This window comes from Cyprinodon tularosa, unplaced genomic scaffold, assembly GCF_016077235.1.
Source record: "Cyprinodon tularosa strain WSP-4 unplaced genomic scaffold, ASM1607723v1 ctg646, whole genome shotgun sequence".
In the NCBI taxonomy this organism is placed as follows: Eukaryota; Metazoa; Chordata; class Actinopteri; order Cyprinodontiformes; family Cyprinodontidae; genus Cyprinodon; species Cyprinodon tularosa.
In genome coordinates, this window is record NW_024039392.1 from 23956 (window position 1) to 48602 (window position 24647).

General features: G+C 40.5%; 1 protein-coding gene across 1 annotated transcript in view; it reads right to left on the reverse strand.

The window, feature by feature from the left end:
* Positions 1–24647, reverse strand: part of vps37d (VPS37D subunit of ESCRT-I) — a 64273-nt gene that overhangs the window by 23565 nt on the left and 16061 nt on the right. Inside the window, exon 2 of the mRNA XM_038308737.1 lies at positions 23434–23605. Coding sequence (XP_038164665.1) covers positions 23434–23605 — 172 coding nt within the window. The remainder of the gene's footprint in view (positions 1–23433; positions 23606–24647) is intronic.

Genomic DNA, 24647 nt, shown 5'->3' on the forward strand with positions numbered 1-24647 from the left:
AGTGACTTTGAACGTGGCATGATTGTTGGTGCCAGAAGGGCTGGTCTGAGTATTTCAGAAACTGCTGATCTACTGGGATTTTCACGCACAACCATCTCTAGGGTTTACAGAGAATGGTCCGAAAAAGAAAAAACATCCAATGAGCGGCAGTTCTGTGGGCGGAAATGCCTTGTTGATGCCAGAGGTCAGAGGAGAATGGCCAAACTGGTTCGAGCTGATAGAAGGGCAACAGTGACTCAAATAACCACCCGTTACAACCAAGGTGGGCAGAAGAGCATCTCTGAACGCACAGTACGTCGAACTTTGAGGCAGATGGGCTACAGCAGCAGAAGACCACACCGGGTGCCACTCCTTTCAGCTAAGAACAGGAAACTGAGGCTACAATTTGCACAAGCTCATCGAAATTGGACAATAGAAGATTGGAAAAACGTTGCCTGGTCTGATGAGTCTTGATTTCTGCTGCGATATTCGGATGGTAGGGTCAGAATTTGGCGTCTACAACATGAAAGCATGGATCCATCCTGCCTTGTATCAACGGTTCAGGCTGGTAGTGGTGGTGTCATGGTGTGGGGAATATTTTCTTGGCACTCTTTGGGCCCCTTGGTACCAATTGAGCATTGTTGCAATGCCACAGCCTACCTGAGTATTGTTGCTGACCATGTCCATCCCTTTATGACCACAATGTACCCAACTTCTGATGGCTACTTTCAGCAGGATAATGCGTCATGTCATAAAGCTGGGATCATCTCAGACTGGTTTCTTGAACATGACAATGACTTCACTGTACTCAAATGGCCTCCACAGTCACCAGATCTCAATCCAATAGAGCATCTTTGGGATGTGGTGGAACGGGAGATTCGCATCATGGATGTGCAGCCGACAAATCTGCGGCAACTGTGTGATGCCATCATGTCAATATGGACCAAACTCCATGAGGAATGCTTCCAGCACCTTGTTGAATCTATGCCACAAAGAATTGAGGCAGTTCTGAAGGCAAAAGGGGGTCCAACTCGTTACTAGCATGGGATACCTAATAAAGTGGCCGGTGAGTGTATATGATTAATGCATTGCTTTAAATGAGTTTAGTGTCTGGTAGTAGTTAGATAATCAAACATGAGGCAACATTTGGGTCTTTTTAAGACAACTTGGAAAACCTGGTGCAAATAATAAAACCTCCTCCGTCATGTCTCTGTTGGTTTGTGAACAGTACAGCTGTTTAGATGCTTGTGCTGACTGCCAAATGTTTCTGGATGAAGAGTCTTTATGTATTAAAAATTACTATAAATTATAACCTCTTATATTTATTACCCCACATTTGTAAGAACTGTGAAACCTCATTTCTGGCTCAAAGACACCAACTATATATTCTGGATATTTCATGTCCAAAGACCTTGACTTCAGCACATGATTTTACATAATGAATAGCTGTGGGAGATTTTAGATCAATTCCTTATTGTCAGAAGTTATCCGGAATCGATCTCTGTAGGTATTTAGTTTGGCTGCTGGGAAGAAGAACGACTGCTTTTCATCAACCCACATTTCTAAACTATTAGCAGATATTTAAATCAGAACCTTTGTTTTCTCCCTTTGTTTTGGTTTTTCCATAGAAAGTATCCCAGGCTCAGTCTTTCTGTTTAGTGGTGCTTTTTTCTAGCGAGTCCTTGATTGATCCATTGCTGTTAATCGTTTTGTGCTCTCTCTCTTTTTTTTTTTTTTTTTTTATAGAAAGTACCTCAGGCTCAGCCTGTCTGTCTTTTGCTGTTTTTCTTCCTGGACACAGACTACCTTGTTTCATTTATTATATCTGCCATAAGAAATGTTCTTGGCCCACTCCCTACTTGGATTGGCTTTCTGTCTCTCCTGAAAGATGCCATTTGCTTTATTCTCTCTTTGTTTTGTTTGTTACACAAAACCCATTTGCTTGTGTTGTTTAACAGTTTTTTACTGAATTGAAGTCATTAATTGAACCACTGCAACCATTAGTGCTATCTGGCTGCATTTCTATAGCTGTTAGCCAGCTGTAGCTTAGCTGTGGCATTGAGTTTGATCAAATTTTGATCAGGCTACTAAGCTTCCAGGGTTATGTCTGAGCGTTGTGAGTGACGGTGGAGGAATGTGAGTTTAGCGTAAAAGTGCTCAGAGTCATCTAGTTAATCAGAAAAGGACTTTTGAATTTAGTCTCCTTCCCAGATAGTCTACTTACCAGCAAGCTATCAGAAGAGTTGTAGCTGCTAAAAGTTTAATCAGGGCTAAACCAACAGTTAAGAAAGTCAGAGTGTGGTGTGAGGGCGCCATGGAGAAACTACAGGACTGTTTTGAATGCTCTGACTGGAACATATTCAAAGCTGCAGCAACCTACAGTATGACAAGAAAATAAATATAGATGATTATGCCGTGACTGTCAGGCTAAATTAACAAATGCATTGAGGACGTCAGCATCACAAAGATCATCAACACCCGGACCAACCGCCCTGGATAAATGGAGATGTTCGGAAATCGCTAAAAACACACAACTTAGCCTTCAACTCTGGCGATAAAGAGGCACTGAGGATAGAACGTGCCCAACTTAAACCGTGCCATCAGATCAGCGAAGCAGAACCACAGCCAGAAGATCCAGGATCTTTTCCACAACTCCAGCAACACCAGGAGGATGTGGAAAGGCAAACGGGCAATCACAGACTACAACACACCCTCCCCTGGTAGATACAGCAAACGCCAACTTCCTAAATGGGCTAAACAACTTCTTTGAAAGGTTCGAGGCACTAAATGCCATCAATGACCCCGCACACCCCCACCATGGACTGTTCCACCTGCTGCCCTCAGGGAAGAGGGTTCACAGCATTCAATGCAGGACCAGCAGGTTCTGCAACAGCTTCTTCCCCACCGCCATTAGACTGCTGAACTGTTGAAAAAAACTCTAAATCATGTCACCAAACCAAAAATACTGCATATTTGCACCATATATATTAATGCTCTGAACTTCCATATCAATGCGTTTTTGTTCCATGTTTTTTTCTCCCATACTGTTTACATTTGATCACTGCTGCACTTTATGGAATGGAAATGTTCATTTACTGTCTGAAAAGCTCTACTAAATGAAATGTCATTTTGTATACACAGAGTGTATACAAAACGACATTAAAAGTTGTCTAAGTTCAGTGTTGTCCTTGCATTTCTGTCCCATATAATCTACTCCAGACTTGGTGCTTTTGTATTGACTATTACCCCATTTACACTACCCTTGAAAAACCGTGCCGAGAGCGGTCCGAGCTCAGTAACTGAGATAACTTATCGTGTGTAAATGGAAAGAAAACTGAACCGAACCGAGCTAGACACAACCGGACCGCGCTAACTGCAGACCAGTTCCAGAGGTGGGCTCGGCTCGGTTTTTCCCTGGATCGGTTCTCTGATAACAAGAGAGCATGAGCGGAACGCGTCATCTCTGTCTGGCTGCACATCGCGATTCACACTCCATTCCAGTAGTTGGCGGTAAGTTACTTGCCAACCAACACAAAACAGAAGAAGAGGAAAAACTATAGACAATCGAAATCTTCTCCATGCAACATTTTAAGTAATGGCATTTTAAATAATAACACCAAAATACAGCAATAATAATCAAGCATAACTCTCTGAATGTGACGGGCGCCGCCATTTTGATTTGCTTGATTCCCTCCTTCTTTGTCTTCTTCTTCTTGTGTTTTATGGCGGTTGGCAAACAACTTTTGGTGCATTACCGCCACCAACTGCTTGATTTCCTCCTTCAGTACTGGCAGTAATACCGCAGATCGTCACTAGGAGGCGAGGAGTCGAGGAACCAAGATAGCGTGATGTGTAAACGGTCGTTAGAACCGAGCTCGGCCTGGTTAACTGAGCCGAGCTCAGACCGGTCTTGGCATGGATCGGTTTTTCAAGGGTAGTGTAAATGGGGTATTAGTCTGCTTTCTGTTCTCTGAACCCTGAGCTGATGGTGCAGAGGTCCACTCATTCTGAACCTTCTTCTACTGGAGGGTTTTTACCAGCGAGGAGGAAGTGGTTCCTCCATTGTTGCCACATGCTTTGGATGACTAATTACTAGGGATGTAAATCACATCCATCATGGCGATTCGATTCAGTATCGATTTCCTGACCCAACGATTCGATTATTTTCGATACTCAAGAATACACCACGATTCGATTCGATTCGATTAATCGATTAATCGTTTTTTTTTTATTATTATTATTATTATTTTTACACCTTACAGGCTAAACAAAGTTTCAAGTTTGAAATAAATCAATGAAAGCTGTAATATCATTATGCATTTTCTTTAGAAACAACAGCAAATAACAGAAGTAGAAAAGTTGCATCAAAAAATACTGCAAAAATACTGCACAACATCAGTGTAATGAGTTCAATGCAATACCTCGGCTCCAGAGAAACTGTCCAACATATTTTTTTAGAATGTAATAAATTTACTCAGGAAAGAGAGATGTTGCTTAGAGAGTTAGACAGGAATAAAAATAAACTAGATATAAGGGAATTGTTTCAAAGGTCATCTGGGGATGTAGTTTTTGGTAGTATTTTTAATTTTCTAAGAAGAACGGGTATTTTAGGGAGAATATAATAGTTTTTCTGGTCCATACTCCATTCTGGAAGGTGGCGGTAATGCACCTATAAGTTGTTTGCCAACCGCCATTAAAAAAAAGAAGAAGAAGAAGGCTTCAGAGTGTTGACGTCACCGCCCCCTTGAGAGACGCTCCGCTGCTCCTCTTCCAGATTGTAGCTGACCGCAAACAGTGCAGCAGACAGGAGGCCGGCTTGTTTTGTTTTTATGACCGAAATTGCGGAAAACAACTCGTGAAGTTTGACCCGCTAGAAGAGCGAGGTGCGCGAGAACGCTGGGAGCCTTTTTCCAGCTGAATCTCCGCTCTTTTTGGCCCTCATGTCCCTCCGTCGTCGGACTAAACTCGCCCCCACTTCCTCTCCGCCTCGGCCGTATCTAGACCCACAGTGTGTAGCTCAGACCACGCTTCAATATTGAGCATAATTTAAAAATGTCTGTGTGAAGCTTGCTGCAACAAACTGCTGTAAGAGTATAACCAGGAAGCGCGGTAGGAGGGCAAAATAGGTTTAGCGCCACCGCAGCACGGGAGGGAGAATTACGCCCAGGAGCAAATGGATAAAAATAGACCGGAGGAAAAAAAAACATGAATCGATTATCTTGCGGAGGTGTCGATGCATCGGATCGTCTGCTTTTGGATCGATGCATCGATACAAAACGATTATTATTTACACCCCTACTAATTACTACAAAGTCAGTAACACAAATGTAATCAGCTCAGGCTTCTTTGGTAGAAAACTTCCAATTAACAATAAAATGATCAACTGAGTTAAAAGTGCACTAATCCTAAAACATCCCCAGATCATTATTTTTTTATTAGAACAAGACAATTAGAGAAAAAGTATGATTTCAGGCCATGAAGTTAAACTTTTTTAGATAAATTGAATTAAACTGCTGCAGCTTGACCAAAAGAAATGAAGTCAGGCAGCAACCCATCAGCTATTTATCCATGCTGTTGTTGATAAATACCAATAAACACAAATCCTTGGCCTTTTCTTACGACAGTTCATGGCTGAACTGGCAGTAAGATCGTCTTTAGTCAAAAGCTGCTGAATATCAATGAGGCTTGCTGATGGAGCGACACAAACATGAAGACACCATCAGTCAATAACAATGACCTCGATTCCTTCCAGCCCAAAGGCTGCTAACTGAACTGTGCCGAATGGTTACAAGGAGCGAGGGGAGGAGTCGGCAAACCAGGAGCAACATGGGCCAGAGTTTACAAAAAGCCACCTTAAAAGGACACCAGTGTCTCCCAGGCTTAAGAATAAATGATAAATTCACCCATCATGTCAGCAGTGAATTATAGCCCTGCAGCGTTTCAGACTCATGTAAGGCATTTTTTTACGCAGCGCCTAACAAGATGTGCGATCACAGCTTCATAGTAAGCACCACCAAACAAAAGTGACCCCCCCCCCCCCCCCCCAGAGTCTTTTTACCTTAGACATTCTGAATGTTTTCTTTTTAATCAATCATTGTGTCAGGATCATCTCCATGCTCTATTTAAGGTTTTATTTAATATATTTACCTACATCTGTACTATTTTACCAATTTTCCTTGTTGTGAATGCTGAACAGTGTCCGTTTTTGCATTTTAAGGTTTTGTTTGATGGTTTATTTTAAGTTGAAACAGAGACATGTCTTTAAAGAAACATAAATCTGACATTCTGCTCTGAATAAAAAGTTTGTGTTACTTCAAACTTTTTGTTCTAATACTCTGAGTAAAGCAGCAGCCTTTCTATTATGTTTACATGTATTAGACTGATCTGATATGTATTGTCAGAACATTTAATCCGCAGCACAGCATTATTTAAATAACAGCAGCTTAATGTTAGCTACGGAATAAAAACATGATTATAATTTAGATGAAAAAAGACCTTTCCACGCTGCAGAAAACCTCACCATGTTCCTCACGACCTTAATCCCCCCCCCCAGTCAGAATAGATGATACTAGGGCTGCAACTAACGATTATTTTAAAAATCGATGAATCGGACGATTATTTTTTCGATTAATCGATGAATCGGACAAAAAATATTTTTTATATTAACCTCTTTATTCCAAAATAAAAATTTCAGACAGAACAAACAAGCACACAAGTACAGGTTGCTCATTAACTGTACTGGTGCAATATGAAAAATAAATGTTTGTGTAAAAACTACGCAAACTTACATGAGAAATGTAGCTGTACATCCACAAAATATAGGCTACTTTGTTTCATAAAGCGCAAAAAAAGACATTTTTGTTTTTAAAGCCCCTAAGGGGTTCAAACAACAGGCCCCCCCATTTCAACAGATGAGGTTTTTTTAGACTAGAAGAGTTCTGCCTTTTAAGACAGGAAAGTATAGCAGTTAAAGTTGCTGCTTGAGAAAATACTGAACCATAGAGATAAAAATAGCCCTGTGATTCAAATTATAAATTGTATTTGGAATAAAAATGAGAGAACTAGGGGTGCTAAAAAACACATCCTACAAAGACAGATATTTACATGGGAATGTGGCAGATAATTAATTGACATATTACTGATCTTGCTGGATTTTATTCTGCTTTACTTCCATAAATTGCAGGATCTTCTTTACTTTATCTTTGCCAGAAGATTTAAACTTTAAAAGTCTTGCCCTCATAATTTGCAAGTTAATTTATTTATAAAGTAAATATAAACGCTGCTTAAGCTAATTCAAATGAAATTAAAAGTAAAATAAGTAGCCAACCTTATCACTGTCTGTAACCTACTAACAAGGTAAGGAAAGCATCAGATGAGCTACCTGAGAAACTAACGTTACGTTTCCCCACTTTAAAACCAAACAAACATGGTCGCTCACCCTGCTGATCAGCTCTCTTCACTGCCATCGAAGGCTCCAACGTGTTTCCTTTTCAGGTGCTGCATCATAACAGTGGTGCTTCCGCGCCATGTTAATTTCTTTTGAAAAAAGTTGCATGTTATCACTTTTTTCGCTTTACAAAGCGCAGGCTATTTTAATTATTGTGATCAATTTGCGCCGTCAATCCCGGTGCATGCGCGCTTCATTTGCAGTCTGGAAGCTGAGGGTAAACATCCCCCTGCTCTGACTGCAGCGCTGAGAGGGACTCCTGCGGGAGCGGGGGGAGGCGCCCCACGGCAGAGTAGGAACGATACATGCTTTCACGTCTCCAAAAGCCGCCAGTGACACCGTAAAAAGTCGCCAGATTTGTCGCTAGTCGCTTTTTGAAAAATAGTCGCTTGAGGGGTCTGAGTTGGCAACACTGCACCTGCAGCGCTGGCTCGCTCTGCCGTATTTTTTCTTCTTCCCCCGCTTCAGTCAAGTGGATGTGATGACGGCGGCGGCGGATGACGCATTAATCGCGCGACACAACTAATCGATGATGAAATTCGTTGCCAACGCTTTTAAAAGTCGATTTTTATCGATTTTATCGATTCGTTGTTGCAGCCCTAAAAATATGGCAAAATTTTGTGAATTTTCGGGGGATTTCGTAGCATAACGATGACATATAGCAATATTTCATTAGTAAAAGAGATTGATATGGTGTTTTTAAATGGCAATATATCAGCATATGAAGATATTGGGATATTTGAATGTATCAATATTTTTTCCCTCGTCTTTAGAAGTTTTTAAGTCTGTAAAAAAGAAGTTTTTGAGGAAGAAGAAGAAGTAGTATTTTATTTTATTTTTTTAGACTTTAGAAACTCAGAAGCTAATCAAATATCGGGTTAAATATCGGTGGGGTGGCCGATGTCCGATACTCAGTTTTAAGGCCGATACCGATAGGGGGCCGATTATATCGTGCATCCCTATTTAGTTGTTTTAAACCAAACAGGTTTTCATTAAAAATTAACCACACCTTAGATCCCAACATGAAAAATCAACTAGAATACACCACCATAGCAGGACCAGGCTACCACCATGCATTATCTGCTGTCAGCTAAAGGCTGATTTATACTCAGAAACCAGGACGTCTGTGTGTCGCAGTGAATGCAAATATGCCCCGCCCCCCTTCCACAGACACTCTGCTGCTCTTCTCCAAAATTGTTGTTGATCGCAGACAGGAGGCCTCTGATTGGTCAAATCTACATCTGCTCTACACTTCATGTCATGCAACTCTAATCTAATACAATTTAATTATTCAGACACTCATTTTCACCAGCATAAAGTCCATTATGATCTTATAGTTATACGTGTCCAACTTATTTAATTAAACTTATTTTATGAAGGAAAGATGAGTAAGTTATCCAAGCCAGTTGACTTGCTAAAATTAAGAGGAAATAGACTTGTTTTAAAGGTGTAGTGAAGGGTTTACACAAATTTTTGAAAAGACACGCCAACTCCACTTTTAAAAAAAACGTACATGCACAACCATATACCTGCTTCCTAGAGGAAACGCCTATTATAGAATATATAAAAGTCATGTAAAATGGATTCCTCCACATAACATGCCAAACTTTACTTGTTGAACAGACCCTCTCCAACCGTGGCATCAGTGAGAAGCCCGACCTGTGCTTTCAGCTTACGCAGTCACGTGAAAGAATCTCCCAAAAACACTCTGGTCTTGTTTCTCTCTTCTGAGGCCTTTCTTTTCTTCTCATACTCTTTGTAGACACTTTTCCTCTAACAACCCTCGGCCATTTTCAAAGAACCGCGGTGAGAAAGGTGACTGTCTGAAACCGTAGCTCAACACAGATATACGCCTGAAAGTGCGCAGAGAAAGATAGCTAACGGGACGAGCATGAGGACGGCCTTACGTAGACATATCACCAGAATGATTGTAAGTTAGGAGGACCACTTATTTAGACGATCCACCCAGAAAAAGAACATCCTCCACTCTGTATTTATCTTCAATCTTTTCATCTCTTTTCATTGTTTTTTGAAGTGTATTAAGTACTGAACTCTCCATTTTCACCTGATCACTTTAGAGAGACGGTACCAAAAGTGGTGTGACTTTTGCTTTAAAATCAAACAAAGCTGTAATCACTTCTCTGGCGGTGCCGTAGATGAGCTCACACTTGGTTTCCAGTTTCACGGTTTCACTGAACTAACACCAGCTGTCAGTGACGCCCTCACCATCTTTCCTCTCTCTGCTCATCCTCTAACTACACATCCACCACTCTGTTGATGAAATATGTATCACTGGGCAAACTCAAATATTCACAGTCAATCCCACCCAGCCACTCATAAACGTCTACTTCGCAAACTTCATTTCCCACACAGAGAAACAGTCATGCAGAAACTCTGTCTGCTCAGAGTCGACACACGGACAGGATCTGTGAATGAAGGAAGTCCTTTTGCCTTCTCATTCACACTGACATGGTCTGACAGCAACCAACCCTGATATGTGATCCACAGATATTACAGAAAAGCCTGACGGAAGTCAGGAAGTAAATTCCTGTTCCTGTAGAAAGAGAACTCCCTATATGGCACCAGTGGTTTGGAAATGTACCCATTAGGAATGGGGGATTATGGAGCGGAGAACAGCTAAACCCCACACCCCACCCTGAGCTTTGTTGAATCATATTTTATTGTTCATCTTATCCAGAGTCAGAGCAAATTCAGAGCCTCAACCTGCGGCTCCTTTATCGTGCAACAAGTTAGTCAGATTACAAACTTACTATGGCTGCTTTATGACCATCTGGGGGGATTTACTATTAAAACTCTTGTCCCTATAAAACTCTGTTTCCATTTATGGTTAATATAGGTATTCCTTATTTGTGCACATTAATTATGTTTTAATAAAAATCCTTTCACTAAAATCCCATCAGAACACTTATAATATTAAGTGTGTCTCATCCCCCCCTTCAGTGTCCACCATATTGGATCAGTCCATTTGCTGCACATGTTCAGAAAGGTCCAAACAGACAGCAGCAAACCATTTGAAAACAAACCATGCAAAGAGCAGTGTTGCCAACTTAGCGCTTTAGTCGCTATATTTAGCCACTTTTCAGACCCCTCTAGCACTTTGATTTCTAAAAAGCTCCTAGCGCCAAATCTAGAGACTTTTTTCTGCTACTGGAGACTTTGGAGACAACATCTAAAAGCAGCGAACTCTGCTCTCCAGAGCGAGTAGATTGGTAACCCCGCCTCCTGCTCTCCTCTATCTTGTCTGCTGTCATGATTCATGCAGCTATTATTTCATCCAAATGAAAAATGGAGAACAAAGAAGCAGATCATGGCTTGTCTACAGTGAAAAGAAGGACTGGGTTATTTACTTTGGCCTTTTTGGAAACACAGGAAGGAGCAATCAGCTAAGTGAGCTTAGTGCTTGGAAAAAAATCTTTCATTCCTTTAGAGACAGCATGAAAAGTCAGCTGAGTACAAAACATAGAGAGGAAAACAAGAAGAAAAGGGACAAGAAAAGAGGGACACAACCTAGAACAGATAATGGATGTCTATTCTATCAACATATCTCTATCTGTATAATGGGTCTGTTTTATGTGTTGTCTTCTCCATTCAGAGGGCCCCTGCCTGTCTTTGCCTAGGGCCCCAAATATCCTAAATCCGCCCCTGGCACTATCTACAAGTGTGCGATACATGTGGACAAAACGGATCTCTTCATCACACCTTCCTGCTCCATCATAACCTGACAATAACTTAAAAGAAACAGAAAAAAAACAGGGCTACGGCAGGAGACATGGGTCATTTCAGAGCAGCTGCAGAGCCAACCAGAGAGAAGAGCTTGGTCTTTATATTCACACGGGAAAAGGTGAAAATAACCAGGTAGAAGGTAGTGGTTATACCTGCACTCTGACCCTGAATAGGGTTACAGACCTACAGCTATTCATTACACTGACCCAAGATAAGAGGTGCAGGTTTGCCTGTGCAAACTCTCAGTCATCCAGGTTGTGCAACCACAAAAGAGCGGCAACAAGACTTTTTCTCACTTTTTTTCTGAAGGTGTTTCGACACCTATCCAGGAATCTTTGTCAGCTCGCACCAGAGCAACCTGTAGTTCAAGCAGCATGTCCGGTCGATCCTCCAAAGCATATTCCAAGTCAGATGCAAATCAAACACCCACCCCTGAAGTTTGCGTGTCCTGTCTTTTGGATTAACCAGTTTTTCTCTGAATCTGCGTCAGTTTTAATTTGTATTTTAAACACAATGGTTTGGGATTTATCTTTATCACCATAAAAGTAACTTAAATAATATCCACATTTCTTAGGTGTAAATCGTTAACCACACTGCAAAAATGATCTCAAGATGAGTAAAAATATCCTAAATTAAGGGTATTTACCCTTAATCTGAGCGGGTAAATAAGATGATTCACCAATGGAATGAGAATTTTACTCTTAAAATAAGGTATCTAGATACTATGCACTTGAAATAAGACAATGCAATTGTTTTTTTTTCTTATTTTAAGTGTAAATTGTCTTGTTCCATTGACAAAGTCTCTCACTTAAATCCTTAATTCAAGAAAAAATGCACTTATTTTAAGAAAAAAATACTTTAGATTTAATTTTTTTGCAGTGCAGAAACATCCTCAGAGGGAGTTCATGGTTACTTCAGCTAGAAGAGATGCTGTTGTGGTCAGAAGATCTATCCACTCGTTTTGGCAACTTCTTAATTAGGTTATTTCTATAATTTAACTAAACCTGCTTTTTAAAGCAAGTGAAATCTGAATCCTAACAGGGTAAACATTGTTAAAAAAGAGCTAAAAAAGTCTAACCGATTCTCTGGATCAATACTTCCTAAGGCAGGGGCACCTGTGCCAGACTCATGTTTTAAGCAGCTTTTAGTAAACATGTGGTTTGATTTTGGAGATTATAGAAATGACAGAGACTAGTGAGGATAACATAGGCTTTATTATAACCATTTAAAGATTACATTACAATACTCAAATCATGTTTTCCTGGTATAGTATAATCGTAGTTTCCTGGTACAGACTGAGCAGTTTGAATGTTCAATAAAGCAGAGGTTGGGCCAATCCAGGAGCTTATTGTTAACCTTCTTTATCCCTCATGTTTTAGATCATTGTTTAGTTGGTTGAGCCTAGAAAAAGATCTAAGCTTAGTTATCAGTTGAAATGGTTTGGATTAACAATCTTAATATCTGTGTTTGTTTTTTTAATCTGTGTTAAACTATTGCATTTTAAAGATCTATAAATAAATGGCAAGAGAAGCTGTCTAATGAAGAGCACGTGGTCCAGATGCAGCTTACTGAGGGACAATTAACTGAAAATTTGTGAAACTGTCGCTCTGCATTTATTATAAAGGAGAAGTTCGAAATTATTCAGAATTCAAACTTCTGAAAGTACTTTAAATATGAAATTATTACACACTGTTTAATAAATGATAAGTGTTTTTAATTCAGAGTAATTTTCATGTGAATGTGCTTCACTGGAGGCATCCATTTTTGTCAAAAAACACTACTGCCACCTACTGGTTAGTGACGTCACGGTGCGGTATCGGCTGTTGATCAAGTCCCAGTGCTGTATCTGGTGTTTGTCACAACGCGCTATTATCCAAGTCATCTTGAAAACATTCTTCTTCCAAATGTTGGCTACATATTACGGGTTTTTTCTCTGGCCAGAAGTTCGATGGCAAATCCTCCCTCTTCAAGTTGGCGATCCAACGACCAACCCGTCCGTGGAGGATCAGGAATCAGAAAGGTGGAATGACTCTTTTTTTTCCACTTTTTCCCGATGTATTCCAGCATCCAGCTGCCATGCACGTGGGCATTGTCAGTTTCACTATAGCTCTGGTGAATTTCAATGGTGAAGTCCTCTGGAAATCTTCAATAATTGTTGTTGATTGCAGATGTGTCTAGTAGTTCCCATTGATTTAGCTTGTAAAGCGGGGAGAATGGCGCTAGGCTTACCGCACCGTGACGTCACTGCTGGAAGATGGCAGGAGGGAGGGGTTACTATATTTGGGGAAAAATGGCCGCTCCCAGACTCAGTGATCGCGCCGAAAATTATTATTTTTTTCACTGATTAACGCTAAATTCATTAAATCACCGTAAACGTATTAGTTTTAGGTATAAATAATGATCCGTTTATTATTCCTTGCTGACCGGACTTTTCCTTTAAGCCCAAATTAGTGATTTATAAACTTGCTTGAATTATAAAATAAATCCACAATTCATTTAAAATTGTACTTGCATAGTAAAAGTTGGTTTAATTAAACAAAAGCCCCAAATTAATAAGGCATCTATGTCGAGCAGATGTTAACTTTTACCTCCGTCACTCTGTGATGTAAATTTAAAAATTTAGAAGTCAGTGAAGCCGATCTGAGGAGCACGATTAAATACAAATAAGATTTTTCTAATTATGTAGAATATAGAAAAACAAGAAGGATATGAGCAGGAGGAGAGCTGTACCAGCCAGTGTTTTAAAGAGATAATGTTGAAGAAGAACCACTGTCATCCACACGTAAAAAGCTCATCAATCAGTGACAACAAAGAGACACGTGGTCCTGAATATCTCAGGAGAAATGACTCGAATCTCTGCTTTGTAAACAGACCGTTAAACCAACTTTCAGAGCTAAAATAAATTGGAGTTTGAGGGATGAAGAGTGGAACAATGGCGCAAATGCAGCAGAACCAAAGGTTGCATAGAAAATGCAGAAAGCTTTGAAATAATGCATTTTCCATTCAGTCATTTAGTAATAACAGAACAGTTTAATGCCGCGTCAGGCCAGCATACCCTTGGTATTACGCATAACGTAGTTTCCCCTGTCTCTGCTCTCTTTACATCCAAGCTTGCTGTTTTATTTGGCAATTAAGTCAGGTTTTTGTCGTAGTTTGTGAGTAAAACAACAACAACCTCATTCACGAGGTTCGTTACACACATTAGGGTTAAAAAACACACATTGCATGTCTGTTAGATGAGGATCTTATTAAAGAATGATTGGCATTTTTTCACAGAGAATATTTACAGGGAAAGGATATGAGATTTATCTGTTTTTAGTTTGTTTAATAAGAGCAACATGCAGATCATTTTATTTTTATTTATTCATTTTTACAGCACATGACGAAGCACTAAAATTATTTTCAGATTACACATAAATAGTAGGGATGAAACGGTTTATGAAAACCGTTCGAACCGTTCGGTTTGACTGTCTCGGTTCGGTTCGCCTGTGTTTCGTTCAGTTCATGCGCTGCTCCTTTTTCTCATAGACCAAGCGTTTACACTCCAGAGCAGAAGGTGGCGGTACTGCGACCAAAGCAAACCACCAGTAGTAAACAAGAAGAAGAAGAAGCGAAGCAGCGTAGCCGGGTGTAGCAGGGAAAAAAATCAGTTGTTGTGGAGAATTGTGTGGGTATGGCGAGTGGGAAAGAACAGGAGTTGGAAGACGCGCCAGCAGCACTTTATAGGTCTGCTGTATGGGACCACTTTGCATTTAGAGTGACCTACGATGACGGCGGGAAGAAAGTTGTGGATAAAAGTGCAACAGTGTGCAAGGATTGTGCAACACGTTTTGTTTATGCTAAAAGCAACATGACCAACATGTCAGGCTAACAATCAACATATACCGAACCGAAAACCATGACCACGAAACCGTGAACCGAACCGAACCGTGGATTTTGTGAACCGTTCCACCCCTAATAAATAGATTAATTAATTCCGCGGGTCAAAGGAATATCTTTAGGGTTTAGATTCAGATTCACTTGGTGATAACCTACTGAGTCTACTGGCACCATCTGAAGCCATTCAATGGGACTGATAACCACTAATAACGATTGTGGGCGTGCATTCGTATTACTAAGGGTATGCTGGCCTGACGGGGTATGCTGAGCTGACAGAACACCGTATCAGAAACTCTGTAGCTGGGTTTATTATATATGACATGTTTCAAAGAAAACATATTGTTGGAGCTATTTGTCTTTTCCTGTGTTTATCGCCACCAGGAGGCGTATTTCATTTTGATTGTTATGATTGTCTGATGGTGGATGGGGTTATTAAAGTCGTAGGAAAGCAGCTGTTCCAACCGTTGCATTTCCGAATTCTCCTAAGTGGTGCCCGACTTTACACGAGTGAATAAAGTGAATGTGATTGGTTGATTATGAAAGGGGCGGGATTGTTGTGGCGGAAGGTTTGCAAGCATGTTTGGTTGTGGCCGGTTTGCCAGAAGCATCTTGCTAACCAGTTAGCAACTTATTGCTAGTAGGTTCCCAATGGGAAATTCCATTGGGACCAAGTAGCACTCAAGTAGCATTCAGCGTCTGCTCTGCCAATAATGCAAGCGTAGAAGAAGAAATGTGCTGTTTACCTGTGCAAAGAAAGAAACAACAAAAGAAAAATGTCTGAGGACTTCAATGTTGAGGAAGAGCATGAGTTCTTTGCTGAGCTGAATGCGCACTTTCATCTGGTTTGGTCTGCTGCGGTTTCCGTAGACTGGTGAACTCGCAGGCGCGCGCTTTTAGGAAATCCTATACACTACTGTTTATGCTCTAAAAACATTCTAAATGACTTCGTTTCGAGTAAATTCTGGACACTACCCACTCAGGACACTTGGAATACATTGGACGAGCAGTATGGAGGAATATTGACACGTTTTTTGTGGACTTTTATGGACCTTTCTGCCTCGGGCGCCATAGACCTCCATTATTTGAATGTCAGCAGACAGCAAGAAGCCTCCCAGATCTCCAGATGCATTTGAGATATCAAAAAAGTACTCCAGAGTGTTGTTTAGCATGGGGGTGAGTAGAAAATGAAGGCTAATCATGTTTTGGGTGTACTATTCCTTTAAGTTGGCACAATGGCTGCTCCTATAAGCTTTTATATATCATATGACTTTTACTGTGATCTGTGTTTCTCTCATTTCAGGAGAAATATCAAAAACGTGAAGCTTTCTGTCATCATGACCCTGAATGGCCACATATGAGATGTCACATAACATACAATGACTGACAGTGATGCGTTCAAGTTCATTATCAGACGATGAGCTCTGCAGGACAACATGGAAAAAACCCAAAAGAAAGTGTTCTCTGTTTTACACAGAGGTACAGGATGTGTCGTTCGACACTGTGTGCTTCAACAAGCAACACGCCTGAAGATGACTGTGAACCAATTACACCGTCAGTCAACGTTACCCTAAGGTGGGGGTGGAACTTTATATTTTTAGTACGCTTCAATCGTGAAAAAGAATGGTACCTTTTTTTTTCAGTCTGCAGCCAATTTTGATTTTTCTCCTGTTCTACAAACAAAAGTGAAATAATACACCGCAAAAAGATCTAGAAATTAATAAAAATGTATTAAATTTAAGTGTATTTACCTTAATTTGAGTGGGTTAATAAGATGATTTGCCAATGAAATTAGTATTTTTTGTCTTAAAATAAGATAATTAGATAATATGCACTTGAAATGAGACAATTCATTAGTTTTTATTTAATTTAAATCTACATTGTCCACTTCTATTGGCAAATTGTCTCACTTTCCTCCTCAATTCAACAAAAAATGCACTTATTTAAAGCAGAAAGGACTTATTTAGATTTTTATGAATAAAGTAGTACATACACTGGAAAAATGATCTAGAAATAAGTCAAAATGTCTTAAAATAAAAGTATTTACCCTTAATTTTAATAAGTAAATGAGATAATTTGCCAATGGAATAAGTATTTTTACTCTTAAAACAAGATAATTCAATAATATACACTTGAAATAAGACAATGCAGTCAAGTTTTCTTATTCTAAATCTAAATTATCTTGTTCTATTGGCAAAATGTCTCAATTCAAGAACAAATGCACTTATTTGATTTCTTTCCAGTGTATAGGCTGGCATAGCCAATGCCTGGATAGAATAGAAATGTATTCCATCTATCCAGGCATAGATTATAAAACAAATAATTGATTAAAACAGTCAAGTCTGATATGCAGAAATTCCCAAACAAGACAGCGGCCATATTGGCATCATTTTTCAGCAGCTGTTTAGAAAACTGAGTTCTGGAAACAACAGGCAGCTGTTTGAATGTCTGATTATTCTTTAGACTCTGGAATATTTCCATTCAGATTGACATCGTTCCAGGTGAGTAATTCTGTTAAGTTGAGAGTAAGCGACATAAGTTAAAGCGGTTGAGGTAAGATGACAAAGTTCTAGTTTGGTCCATTGCTCTTTCTTTCTCCATAGCTGCACAAGAAACCTCAATGTTCTGAAATATAGTCTTTACTGGGAATTTAATAAGTCACTTTTTGAAGCTGCTCCTGGATTTGTACTGAGAAGTAAATCAATCCAGTTCATAGAAAACGTACCAGAGCTGACAACTGTATTTAAAAGTATTTTAAATTTTGTGTTTTAAAAAGAAAATGCAATCACATTCAGAATACAAACTTCGGAAAGTAATTTAAATATGAAATGATTCCATCCTGTTCAATAAATAATCAGTGTTTTTAATTCAGAGTAATTTTCATTTGAATGTGCTTTACTGGAGGCATCCATGTTTGTCAAAGAACACTACTGCCACCTACTGGTTTGTGACGTCACGGTGCGGTATCGGCTGTTGATCAAGTCCCAGTGCTGTATCTGGTGTTTTTGTCACAACGGGCTATTATCCAAGTCATCTTGAAAACATTCTTCTTCCAAATGTTGGCTACATATTACGGGTTTTTTCTCTGGCCAGAAGTTCGATGGCAAATCCTCCCTCTTCAAGTTGGCGATCCAACGACCAACCCGTCCGTGGAGGATCAGGAATCAGAAGGGTGGAATAACTCTTTTTTTCACTTTTCCCCGATGTATTCCAGCATCCAGCTGCCATGCACGTGGGCATTGTCAGTTTCACTATAGCTCTGGTGAATTTCAATGGTGAAGTCCTCTGGAAATCTTCAATAATTGTTGTTGATTGCAGATGTGTCTAGTAGTTCCCATTGATTTAGCTTGTAAAGCGGGGAGAATGGCGCTAGGCTGACCGCACCGTGACGTCACTGCTGGAAGATGGCAGGAGGGAGGGGTTACTATATTTGGGCAGAAATGGCCGCTCCCAGACTCGGTGATCGCAACAAAAACGTATTAGTTTTAGGTATAAATAATGATCCGTCGGTCATTCCTTGCTGATCGGACTTTTCCTTTAAACAATGTCATGCATGAGATAATTATCTGAAAATCAGAAAACTTGTTGGCATCTGTCATCTTTTCGTCTGTGTACTGTTCTTTAAAAATGTAAAAATAGACCTCTCCTCAAAGTGCCAACCTTAAAGCACAGATATCTAGCCAGTGACAGAGTCGAATGTATTTTTGCTCACCTCACGCTGTTAGGAGCTGAGACTTAACTGTAAACAAGGACAATTTTTAGACAATCTAAAAATATATATTTGATACATCTAATAAGACGACTTATTCAAATTAATTTACTTTAAATAACCTTTTCAGAGAAAAGAACCCGCTTTTTTCTGCATCTGTATTACTAAAATACTTTTTTTTGGTGATCAATATAGGAAAAACACAGGGGCTGCAACCACACAGTCTGATAACGGGTCCTATCCAGAGAGGTGTGCGTGCTCTGTCCCCTCTTGGCGATGAGCTGAAAGCATTAAGACGTAGTTAAAGTCGACCCACTGTTGTTCGGCCTCCGATCCACCTCGGGAGGCAGTCACAGAGCCGTAGTCATCATGAGATGAAAAGGTCAGACGGGATCGCGCAGTAAGTGGGACTATAGTGATATGATACAAAGCAAAGAGCGCAGCGGCATCATCTAATGTTCAACCAGCGTTTAGACAATTTAAGAGACTCAGAAGAATCAGATGTAGGTGAAAACATGCAGCTGTAGCAGAAGCACTCAATGCCGCCAGGGGGTGAGAGTCGCTACACAGAGCCCAGCAAGATTTGGCTTTCTGCAAATCACCTTATAAGTGCTGCTTAGAAATCAGCTGTGCCTCTTTGGCTATATAGCCCCAATAGCAAGCATTTGGAGCTCCCTGATCCAGTAAATCACCTGCTTGATGATGGGTTTTTTGTTGAAACTGGGTCTAATATCGTGTAAACTGCCTGGATCAAGCGACACACTGATTTTATGATTGATTTTATAACAGCTGTAGTAATGCCTAAAGAGCAGGGATGTTTGAGGTCTGGTCACTATTATGAGTCACTGTCTGATGCTGCAGTAACTGCCTGTGCAGTGCCTTACAAATGTCTTTAAATACTTTTACATTTCTTCATTTTACAGCCACAGAGATGAAAGTATTACTGTATGTTACAGCTCAAAATAAGAAGAAAAGGATACTTAGTTTTCAAAAATGTCCATCTATAAATATCTGAAAAGTGCGTTGGGCATCTGTATCCAGCTAGTCCGAGTGAGTACCCTGGAGAACCACCCCCTTGTTAACCTGACTCCACCAGATGGATTTGCTCCGCATATCCATCTGGAAACCTTCCGTTGAAGTAATTTTGGGAAGGGGCGAAAATACTGGTTAGCTGATTGGCCTATGTTGGTGATAGACGGGCCAAATAAACCAATCAGATCAACGAAGCATATGACGTACTAACAGAGCGACGACGAAGAGGAGCCAATTGATAGATCAAACTCTTGGTGAAACCAGTCGGGAGAAGAGCAAAAACATATTTTCCTCTGAGAAAAGCCTCCAGAGCAGTGTTTTGCTCTTCTTTCAGTGAAGAAATACTCTGTAATTCCGATAAAACTTGCTCGATAGCCACGCTAACGCTAGTTTCATCGGCTGAAGCCGCCATGTTCTTTAGACTGAACTGTCGCGCTTCTCGTTGCGTCACACCTCAACCCGCCTCAAAGCCAACGCTGATTGGACGTTCGTTTGGTGAACGGTAGGGGTGTAAATAATAATCGTTTGTATCGATGCATCGATATGTCCGCAAGAGAATCGATTCATGTTTTTTTTTTTTCTCCGGTCTATTTTTATCCATTTGCTCCTGGGTGTAATTCTCCCTCCCGTGCTGCGGTGCCGCTAAACCTATTTTGCCCTCCTACCTCGCTTCCTGGTTATACTCTTACAGCAGTGTGTTGCAGTGAGCTTGACGCAGACATTTTTAAATTATGCTCAATATTGAAGCGTGGTCTGAGCTACACGCTGTGGGTCTAGATACGGCCGAGGCGGTGAGGAAGTGGGGGCGAGCTTAGTCCGACGACGGAGGGAAATGAGGGCCAAAAAGAGCGGAGATCCTTGTGGAAAAAAGGTCCCAGCGTTCTCGCACACCTCGCTCTTCTAGCGGGTCAAACTTCACGAGTTGTTTTCCGCAATTTCGGTCATAAAAACAAAACAAGCTGGCCTCCTGTCTGCAGTCAGCTACAATTTGGGAGAGGAGCAGCGGAGCGTCTGTGGAGGGGGCGGGACTTCTGGAGCCGAGGTATTGCATTGAACTCATTGCACTGATTTTCTGCAGTATTTTTTGATACAACTTTTCTACTTCTGTTATTTGCTGTTGTTTCTAAAAAAAAATGCATAACGATATTACAGTTTTTATTGATTTATTTCAAACTTGAAACTTTATTCAGCCTGTAAGGTGTAAAAGAAAAAAGAAAAACAAAAAAATTAACCGATTAATCGAATCGTATCGTGATGTATTCTTGAGTATCGAAAATAATCGAATCGTTGGGTCAGGAAATCAATACTGAATCGAATCGCCATGATGGATGTGATTTACACCCCTAGTGAACTGCTCCAAATTTTCTTTAACGGAGAGTCTCCAGACTGATTAGCGAGTGAAACCTTGAAAGCTCGCGAGATCAGGATGGTCTCACGAGGCTACCACCTTGTTACCTGGGGGGGACTATAAAGTCAAAATAGATGCATCCAAAAACCAATCAAATGTATACTAAGTTATCACACCACTATATTTATACGAATGCCAACAAAAAAAAAAACACATTAGAAAAACACTACATAAAAAACACGTAATAGAAACAAAACATGATTTCATGTAAAGCTTTGTTTTTGTGCATAAATCTTGAGGCTTTGTCAAGGTAAATCTGTGTTTTGCATGGTCCAATATTGTTTCACAAACCTAAAAATAAATTACCAGTTTAATAATAGAGAAGCTATTAGTCAGCTGTATATATTTTTATATATAAAAACTATTTATTTTCTGAGAATATGTTTATTTAAAGGCAACTATGCAAATTAAGAAACATCTAGAAAAAGTAGACTATATTCTATTATTTTCCCAGATTGTTCATTCTTTTTTGCCTTTTCTACAAAGTGCTTTAAATCAAGACAATATAAACTTAGTACAACAGCTCACACAAAGCAAGGCTGGGTAGAGCATCCTGGAAAATCTGCTTCCAAGTCTTGCTAGAGATCCTCGACTGGATTTAGGTCTAAACTTTGACTGGATTTTTTTAACGAGACAAAATAGGAGATGTTCCAAGATCAGAGCTGTTTTCTAACCTAACCCTGCTTTAAAATTCTCAACAATGTTCTCCCAGACTTGTCTGCTGTGTTTCTTGCTCTTAATGACGCTGTTTGTCTACAAATTGCACTTCCCTCCACCCAATGCCAACATTTGCCCCCCCTCACACTGTTCTAGTCCTGCCAGCTTTTTGCAAATCCTTTACATACCAACCTCTGGTCTACATCTGGTCCGAATTACCTCTAAATCTGACTTTTTCTTTTTTTTTTTGCTGTCCATGAGAGTTTGCAGCAGGACAGTAAACCCAGTTATTAGCCTTTATGCTTTTAAAGTTATAGGATTTCTTCAAATGCTGTGAAAATGATTGTTTATACATTTAAAAATTGCTAAGTAATCTGTTTAAAAAGTAGCCCCTCAGTGGCTGTGATATTTATGAGAACCTCTAAGCCAGGAAGTCTTAATGTTTCTTCTCCACCTAGCCGGCCAGCTCCCACCCTGCCAGCTTTCCCCATTCACAAATTCCCCCTCAGAGGAAAAAAAAAAAAAAAAGCAGGATGCATGTATCGATGCAGCCGCCCGCAGCGACCCGCAACTTCGCCTCCGCTGGGAACGCTTACATCAAGTGAAGCCATCCCATTCATATTTCTTGTCCCCCGTCTTGCAGAAGCAAATGAGAATCAGATGTGAGCAGGAAGGAGGCAAGGACGGACCCCCGCCCATCCTGCCTCGCCGGGGAGGTGGGATAGCATCTGTGTGCTGCATGCACATCCACAGGAAGTTTAGCATTCCACCCAACTTCCATCACCGGCCTGCAGCTGAGGCACAAGTCTGGACTTTTTATTACAGCACAGAGGAACTTAAAGGGGGCAGAAGACATTATGGAAATTAATGCAGCAACGCTTCCTCTTTCACCCATTGCTGATTCGACTCGCACTGTAAGAATCTTTAACGCTTACCCACCGAGCTTAAAATTTAGTATCAAGGCTTAGATGACATCCTCTGCTGCTGCCCTGCGGCTAGCTGCACTGTCAGGTTGCCGAAACAAAAAGCAAATTTCTTGACAACTGCTGCAAGCTTCCTGCTGGCATTTGATATGCTCCATTTGGTTCCCATGACCGAACTCCAGTCATGCTGAGGCTTTGGCTGAGCAGATGAAGGCTCGTCTCGGTGACACTCTGAAGCTTTTCTCTACTCTGATGCGAAGCTTCCTTCAGTCTCAGAACCAGCTAAGCTGTCACAGAGAGCTGGATGGCTTTCAAATACCGCTCTGCTTTCCATGTCGCAAACTGTGGAGTCATTCTGGGTGTCTTCCTGCAATTACCAGGGAAGACACCAAGGAGCCACTGTGGGTTTTGGTATGTAATTAGCTTCAACCTTAAGTGGCTGAGAGGTGACCTTTCCCGACTGATTTTTATGTCTGTTTTCATTGAATTGTCTGAGAATGCTGGGAAAAAAACCCTTTTTAAATAAATGTGATCATCGATCCAACCGTGGATACTAACCAGTGACCCTGCCATCATGGTTGCCCACTGACATTTCAGCACATGAAACCTGACCCACGTCCCCCCCCTCCGTGTCTCCTCAGTGGCGAGGTGAACTCACCCAGCTGACTCTGTTTTTCCCAGCATGTGGTTACGAGGCTGGACAGTTCCTTGTATTTCTCCGCCAGCTGGAGCTTGCCGTTATTAAGCCGGGGTCGCCGAGCCAGGTTCTCCTCAGCCAGGCTCCGGTTGGTGGTCAGCAGCATCTCCCGGTCAACCTGAAGTTCCTGGAACTTAAAACAAGAAGAAAATGCCAAATCATTTTTTTTTCTTTTAAAAATATGGAAGATATTGAGAGCTGTAATAAGTCGGTCATGCAGGAAAAGACATCTGCAATGGCATGTGATGCACTGAAGTATGCAGAGGGCATTACAGAGAGAAAAAAACACCAGAAAGCTTAAATCATTTCCATTTAAAATGTGCTCACTCTGCGCATTTCTTATCTCGGATCCCCTTACTGTTACACCACTGCACCAAAACGACAGAGTGTGATTAAAAAAATACATCATACGCCCAGGTAGTTTTTAGGTATTATTTCCATTTCAATACTGTAACCAGTTTTTGTTTGTGCCACTCTATAAACCTGGAACTCATTTTTAATTGAGAAAGCTTCCTGGATGGGAAGCGAAACGTCTTCGAACTTGGAAAACAAAGTCCAGTGTTTTTTTTTTTTTTACTTTTTTAATTTTGTTGGACTGACTATGACCTGGATGACTGCTGATCTTCACTAAAGCAAAATGAAATTCCCACTTGGTTAGTGGTGAGAGAGTGTTTGTTTAGTTCATTTCAGACAAGTTTCTCATAATGTGCTACTTTTCCATTAGTACCAACTCAGAGTACTTTGGTTCAGGGTACTTTTTTCACAAGGCTTACTGTCACTGTTTTTATATATATATATATATATATATATATATATATATATATATATATATATATATATATATATATATATATATATATATACACATACACACACATATCTTCACTCTCACACATATATATACATATATACACTAGGGATGAGACGATTTATGAAAACCGTCCGAACCGTTCGGTTCGACTGTCTTGGTTCGGTTCGCGTGTGTTTCGTTCGGTTCATGCGCTGCTCCTTTTTCTCATAGAGGAAGCGATTACACTCCAGAGCAGAAGGTGGCGGTACTGCGACCAAAGCCAACCGCCAGTAGTAAACAAGAAGAAGAAGAAGCGAAGCAGCTTAGCCGGGTGTAGCAGAAAAAAATCAGTTGTTGTGGAGAATTGTGTGGGTATGGCGAGTGG